We start from the raw sequence: 7,519 nt of genomic DNA, 5'->3' as shown, positions 1-7,519 counted from the left end.
GTGCTGTTTCTTACCCCTCCCCCCCAAACCTGCCCTTTCATGTACTTCCTGGGGTGTGTGTGCACCCTCTTGTGTGTGTGGGTGTCCGGAGGACCCCGGATCTGAGAGCCCTGAGCTGAGGTCTGAAACCCACCTCTGCTCTATCGCTGGCCCTGCCCCACCCCCATTTCTGTGTGGTGACCTTGGGCCATTCTTTGACCCCAGCCGAGCCCTGACCAAGCATCCTTCCCGCTCCTCATGTTGTTGTGAACTTGTGAGTCGTGTCAAAACAGATGAGAGGGCTGGGAAGAAGCATGGTGCTGCCCCTAGCAGCCTGTCCTCTGCCCTTCACCCTCTGCCCTTGTCTGTTCTTCCCATTCTCATCTATAAATGGTCTGTCCCTTCACAGATGTGTGGGGCTTCCCATGGCCTTGTACAGGCCCTGTGGGCTCCAAACCTGGAGGGCTATTATCCTGGAGCCTCGGGTCTACCTGCTCCAGGTGTGTTCGAGTTTCCAGGCCCTCTCCTATCACAAATTCACATAAGAGTTAATCGATGGCTCTCAGTTTTGTCTGCATATTAGAACCATCTGGGGAGCTTTAAAATCCCCCCACACCCCAGAACAGGGAGTGACTGCAAATGGGCACAAGATATCTCTTACGATGGTGGAAATGTTCCAAAATTGTATTGTGGTGATGGTTGCCAAATGCTGTAAATTTATGAAAAGTCATTGAATTGTACACTTGAAATGAGTGAAGTTTATGGCCTGTAAATTCCAGTTGACCCTTGAATAACACAGGTTAGGACTGCATGGGTCTGCTTATATGCGGATTTCTTTTTTCAACAGTAAATAGCACAATACTACCAATCGGTGGTTGGTTGAATCTGTGGATGCAGACCATGGATATGGAGGACCAACTCTAAGTTATATGTAGATTTTCAACTGCAGAGGGCAGGCACCCCTAACCCCTGAGCTGTTCAATGGTCAGCTGTATAGTGCTTCTTTTAAAAATTACCACTTCTTTTAAAAATCCCTACCTCTAGAGAGTCTGACTCAGTCTGGGGTGAAGCTGAGGCATCCAGAGTTCTTAAATGTTCCCCAAGTGACTCCAGCGCTGAGAACTACTGAGTTATCTCTTGAAAAAGACCCAGAGAGCTTTGCTGTATTTCTTACCTATAGCCCTACAGGAAAAGGGAAGGGGGTTGACTTTGGTTGAGCCCTCCTTTGTGCCTGGCCTTGTGCTGAGGGCTTTGTAAGTGTTGCTGCCTTCAGTTCTTAGAACAGTCCCATTTAACAGGCAAGTACACTGAGGCTCAGCAAGGTGAAACTATGCCAAAACCACACATAGCTAGTAGTGGCCGAGCTGGGATTCAAACCCAGGCCTCTTGGACTTGAGGCATATGCTCCCTCCACTGCATGGATGGACCTCCCGGGTGGCTGGCTTCCCTCCCATGAACATACCTGCCTGGGGCCCCTGGATGGTGATTTCAAGGTACAGAGCCAAGATCAACTCTAGATTGTGTGGGAAGATTGTGTCTTCTCTCCCTGATCAGCCCTTTGTTTCTCTGGGGGTGGTAAACCAAATAATTGCACAGCTATTGTCATCATGAATAATACTGTCTGCCGTTTTTGGAGGGCTGTGTGTGCCAGGTGTTATCTCACTGAATGCTCACAGCAGCCCTGTGGGCAGGTGCTGTTATCCCCATGGTACAGTCGAGGAATAGGATCAGAAAGGGGAGCCCTTTGTTGAAGGTCCCTCAGCGCATGGTAGGGCTGGAATTCTGGGTGACCCTGAGGCTTGTGCTCTTAACGTTCCTTTTTCTGGGCTCACCCGTGGTGCCTGCCAGCTGTGCCGTGAGCCCGGTTGGGCACTTCCTATGGCAGGCTAGGCAGCGGTGGCCCTAGGGTGACCTCGCACCCTCTGCTCCATCCCAGTGGTGCTTCAAAGGTCACTGCATCTGGAAGTCGCCGGAGCAGACTTATGGCCAGGATGGAGGCTGGAGCTCCTGGACTAAGTTCGGGTCATGTTCACGGTCGTGTGGGGGCGGGGTTCGATCCCGTAGCCGGAGCTGTGACAATCCCCCGTGAGTGCACTTGGCTGAGGTGGGCAGGGCAGGGGCCTGAGGGGGGTTGGAGAGGGAGTCGCTGGGGGGCAGGGCACAAGAAAGAAGGTCCCCTGCAGGTGGCTGTGTACGTATTCCAGTGGATGACGGCCCAGAATTGTTGGGGGTGCCAAATCACTTCCACCTGGGTCTGACATCTCCCTTTGTGTCTGACTGACATCTGAGAATGGGTCCGAACCAGTGATTCTCAGATTCTCGTCTGCGGAGAATCTGGGTGGGCCCAAGGCTTGGCCAGTTTAACAAGTCCTCCTGTGACCCTCATCCTCCAGCTAAACTTTGAGAAAACACTGATCTAAATGTTCACTAGTCATGTCTTGGGAGGATAAATTCCCCAAGTCTGTTTCCTACTACCTGAAGCAAAACTTCTTTTAATTTTTCTTAGCTTATCTCTTTCTAACATCAAGTCCCCCCCCTCACTACCCCCTACCCATATGTCAGCATTCTGGGGGAGTAATCTCTTTCTCCCATTTATCCCCTCTATGGGGACCCCCTCCCATGGTTTTGGAACCTCTGAGCACCAGCTTTTTATGGCCTCCGTCTCCCAAGCTGAAGCAGCCTGCTTAGAACAGCTTCCTGAGAGATGGGGGCTGGCTGGGGCCGGCCGTGTGGGTCGGCTGTCTCCACGTTCAGTGATTCTGAGCCTCTGTGGGGCAGGGCCGGTCCCACCCCTCACAGTGCCGAGTGATGCAATGGGGACCTCAGAATGGCAGGGTCCTAGGATCACAGAGGCTCGGGGGTGGTCACCCTCCCTCCAGCATCCTCAGGAGTGGTCCTTCATACTCTGCTGTGTACTTCCAGGGATGGGACGCTCCATGCCCCCTGGAGCAGCCTATTCCTGTGTACTGACCCTTTACAAATATGAGCCGAAATGAACAGCCTTGTAACTTCAACCTGTTGGGGGTATGAAAGCCAGGTTAAAGAAAGGCACGGTGATGCCCACTCTGGATAGACCACCTCCCAGTCATGAGAGATAGTTATCCCCATTTATTGAACTCGTCTACGATAATAACTATTTTTATTTTATGAGGCTTAAAGGAAGTATAATCTGTGCACTCTCGGCACCATGCCCAGCACAGATTAATAAAGGACAGCTGCTGTTATAATTACCCCAGTGTACGGAGCACTTTCTCTGTGCCAGGTGGGGTGCTAAGCACTTCCATGCATAGACCCATGTAATCCTCCCAGCATCTCTGAGCAGAGTTCCAGTAACCTTGTTCACTTGGGTACTTGGTATCCATAATCTTACCGGATCCTTTTAATTTAATGGGGAAGAGAGTACAGATTTAAATACCTTTTTAAAATTTGTTCTTCACAGACACACCAGGAGGTAGGTAAAATAAGAGGTGTTATGGTCCCTCCTTTAAAGCAGAACTTAAGGCACAGCAAGACTTGGGGTTTTATTTAGCCGTAGGTCTTCTTACTCCAAATCCAAGTCTCTTTTACCACTCCTCAGTTTCTTATGGTATTAAATGGAAGTGGATGCAAGTAGGAGCAGTTGAGTCATTTATTGAGGGCCTACCATATGTCAGGAGCTGTGTAACAGTTGAAAGAATATACAAAGATGAATCAGATTGATTTCTCTCCTAGCCCAGTTGGAGGGGGTTAGTCATTCCCTCCTGTCTTCCTCCCTCCCCCTCCCCCCATCTTTTGCCCCCTTTCTTTTGCTCATTCTCTCCTCTCCCCCATCTCACACACACACACAGTAGGTGGCATATGCCTGAAGGGACCACAAGGCTCTGAGCTGAGGCTCTGAGAGGAAGAGTGGGGGTTCCTCTCTAGTTTGTAAGTTAGCGGAGCCCCTTTTTATGCTACTCTAAAAGGCTGGGCTACCCCAGGTCACCATGTGGGAAGCCTGCCCCCACCCCCAGCCTTTCCAGCCAGCACGGTCTCTCTGCGCTCGCCCCAGCCCAGCCTATGGAGGCCGCCTGTGCTCGGGGCCCACGTTCCAGTACCAGGTCTGCAACGGCGAGGAGTGTCCGGGGCCCTATGAGGACTTCCGGGCCCAGCAGTGCGCCAAGCGCAACTCCTATTACGTCCACCAGAACGCCAAGCACAGCTGGATCCCCTATGAGCCGGACGACGGTGAGTGGAGCCCTGCTCCCCACGCCCACCCCGTGGCCTTGGGCATCTGCTGGGTCCATGTCTTCCCAGGCAGGGCTTCCCAGGCCTGGCCCACCAGTGAAGGTGGAGGGACAGTGGTGGCACCAAATGGGGTATTGCAGTCAGCAAGTTTGCCATACGCCTTTGTGCAGGCCTTTGCACTGTGTGCGTTGAGGGAGCCACAATCCTCATCACAACCATCCTTGATTTGTATGCTTACGCTGACCGTTTTCTGTCAGATGCAAGGGCAATGTCTTGAGCAAGGGTTGCTTGGCCCAGAGGTACCGGCTGGCAGCAGTGCTGGCTGTCGGGGTTGGTGCCTTTCGGACATGTCCTTACCTGTGCGGAAGGCCCGGTACAGGTGCGGGTGCCCCTTGCTTTGCATAACCGGCATCCTGAGAAGCTTTGTCCTATTACATACCATGTTTTTAGGTTTTACTGATTGTGCTACTGTTTCAGTAGTTAATGAAAATGATTTGAAAGTCAGGCCGATGGGAGTCTGTGGGATCCTCCTACTGACCGCCTACAGGCTACCTGGACACAGGTCTCAGGACTCAAGCGGAGGGTCTGAATTCTGGGGCCAAGCCAGTGCTTATCTGTTTTGGAGCATTTCTAGTGATGGCTCTCGCAGCGGCAGAGAGAACCCATGAAGGATTCATGCCTTCAGGCTGGAAGGGCCTTTAACAGTCCTCTCAGTCTACTTTCCCCTGCCGGCCTCTCCATGGTCCTTCCATAACCTGATGCTTACCCCCTACCACGTAGCCCTCGGCATCAGACGGCGCCGATCAGAATGGCCTTCCTTGAGCCCAGGGCCACCTCTTCGTAGCCCTGGTTCCAGAGTATCAATTGCAAGACCCTCCATCTTCAGCTCACATTTAGAATGACCGTCTTCAAGTTAGAAGGGACCTTGGAGGCCTGTGTATTGCCCGCCAGTGCACAGACCCTTCCAGAACATGCTTGTAGGGAGTGTCTTCTCCCTGCTCAGACTCCTCCTAGCCTGGGGAGCTCACCACTCCCGTGCCACTGTCGGCTGGCTTCCAGGGCTGCCCAGAAACCCACCTGCCTGGGGTGCACTGGTCAGGGTCCTGCCTGTCTTCGGGAGGGATGCAGCCCCCCACCCCTTAGCCCCTGGCCCAGGTCCCACCAGGAATATGACCCCCCCTCTGCATGAAATCCAAAGTAGTATTGGATGTTGTGGCTCTGGACTTGGGTCCTGAGTGCTGGGGCAAGGCGTCACCAGGTATCCTGGGAGCCCAGGGATGAGGACCCTGGAGCCAGATGGTTCCTTACAAATTTTGCTTTGGAAGCCTTGCACATCCATCCAGACCCACACAAGCTGCTGCAACACGGGGTGGAGAAGGGCTGCAAGGCCAATGGGGCAGCTGGACTTTGGGTTTTCCCAGGACTTTTAGACAAATTCCAAGAAGTTAGCTAAGCCCCAACCTCCCTTTTTCTAAGAAACACAGCAAGTGTTTATATGTTCTCCGGAACCTACTTTTGTAGGACGTTAATAGCCTTGATTTGATTGTTAGAACTAGAAAGGATCTCCTTCCTTCCCTCACTGCCGCTCCATTTTGTAAACCCAAACACAGACCACTGTTCTGCCTTACGTTCATGCAGGCTTCTAATGTTCACAAGCATGGTAAGATTCACCATCGTATGTGTGGCTGGTGATGTGTACGTAGAGGTCAGAGCAGGACTCAAGCCAGACTGCCTGGGTTAGAATCCTGGCTCTGCCACTTACTGGGTGGCTGTATGGCCTTGAGCAGGTTTCTTAACCTCTCCGGCCCTTGGTTTCCTCCTCTGTAATGCTACATCCTTGTGGGTATTGAGAGGCTTAACTTAGTTAATTCACAGAAAGCATTGAAAGTTGTACAGTAAGAATGTATAAAGGTTTTGGAAGTCTGGCACATGGTAAGCTTTCATTAAGTGTCAACTTATTATTGTTATTATTATTATTTTATCACTTGATGTTTCTTAACAATGTGATGTGGCATTTTACTGATCAGGCGTAATAAATAAGGAACTGAGACTCAGAGAGGTCAGATAATTTGCCCAAGGTCACATGGCTTATAAGTGACACAGCAAGGATTTTAAGCCCAGCTCCACACCTAGTTCTCCCCCCGTTGCCCAGACCTGGCCCCTGGAGCTTCCTGTTCGGGCCATGTGTTAATGTCGGTCTAGGCCAACCCACCTTCTCCGAGCCCAGCTGGCTCAGTGTGGTCCCTTTCCCCACAGACGCCCAGAAGTGTGAGCTGATCTGCCAGTCAGAGGACACAGGGGACGTGGTCTTCATGAACCAGGTGGTCCACGACGGGACTCGCTGCAGCTACCGGGACCCGTACAGCGTCTGTGCCCGCGGCGAGTGCGTGGTAGGTGCCCCCCTCCTGGCCGCCTACCCTCTGCCTGCCCCGGGAGACTGGAGGGCTGCACTGCCTCCTTCTGCTCCCTGGGAAGACAGGCATCGCCTCCCCTTCCTCACCCATGACACCCCTTGGTCCTCAACATGACCTTGGGATGCTGGAAAGGGGTTACTGCCCAGCCCCATTCAATGGGAGAGGCGTGGCCAGGTTTAAGACCTTGCCCATGTCACACGGTGACTCCAAGAGTGCCTCTCGGTCCAGGGTCCTCTCCTGTCAAGGCCTGGGGACTGAGGAGGGGGCCAGGGGCTGCCGACCTGGGGGTGGTGGTGGGGCATGGAAGCCTCTTCCCGCTGACCCCATCTCTGGCTTCAGCCCGTCGGCTGTGACAAGGAGGTGGGGTCCATGAAGGCAGATGACAAGTGTGGGGTCTGTGGCGGCGACAACTCCCACTGCAGGACTGTGAAGGGGACTCTGGGCAAGGCCTCCAAGCAGGCAGGTGAGCAGGTTAGGGCTGGGGGACGACCAGGAGGGGCTGGGGTTCTGGCCCAGCTAGCGTCCCTAGAGCCTGAACCATCCCTTAGGTGGGCCCTCCCTCCTTGAGCCGGGCCACAGATCTGTTGGGGGGGGGGGGTGCCCTGGAGCCTGTCTCAGACCACAGCTGCCCCCAGCTGTGGTTCCTCATTTTCCAGGCGTGCTGCGCCTGCGCTTGGGCTCAGGAGCTCAGAAGCATTTCCTGCTTGGCACTGTGTTGTCCTAAGAACTCAGCCATCTCTTTGGCCTGGGGCTGTTAGTGGGAATGAGAGTCCAGACAGATCTGTAGATGAGGCCCAGGCTGGACTGGTGATTTCCTTTTTGCTCTTCTTTCTCATTTTTTTTTTTTTTTTTTTTTTGCTCCAATCAGCGAATTTGATCTCCCTACTCATGCATGGCTCAGGCCCCACTCTTGGGGAAGC

General features: G+C 53.1%; 1 protein-coding gene across 2 annotated transcripts in view; it reads left to right on the top strand.

Annotated features, from left to right (window-relative positions):
• ADAMTS14 (ADAM metallopeptidase with thrombospondin type 1 motif 14) overlaps window positions 1-7,519 on the top strand; it is a 91,804-nt gene that overhangs the window by 68,533 nt on the left and 15,752 nt on the right. For both annotated transcript variants that reach the window (XM_007454698.1, XM_007454697.1), the window contains exons 11-14: window positions 1,916-2,064; window positions 4,010-4,185; window positions 6,442-6,575; window positions 6,939-7,062. In XM_007454698.1, coding sequence (XP_007454760.1) covers window positions 1,916-2,064; window positions 4,010-4,185; window positions 6,442-6,575; window positions 6,939-7,062 — 583 coding nt within the window. The remainder of the gene's footprint in view (window positions 1-1,915; window positions 2,065-4,009; window positions 4,186-6,441; window positions 6,576-6,938; window positions 7,063-7,519) is intronic.

This window comes from Lipotes vexillifer, unplaced genomic scaffold (genome assembly GCF_000442215.2).
Source record: "Lipotes vexillifer unplaced genomic scaffold, Lipotes_vexillifer_v1.1 scaffold205, whole genome shotgun sequence".
In the NCBI taxonomy this organism is placed as follows: Eukaryota; Metazoa; Chordata; class Mammalia; order Artiodactyla; family Lipotidae; genus Lipotes; species Lipotes vexillifer.
Note: the sequence above shows the minus strand (reverse complement) of the source record. Positions and strands in the feature narration are given on the sequence as shown.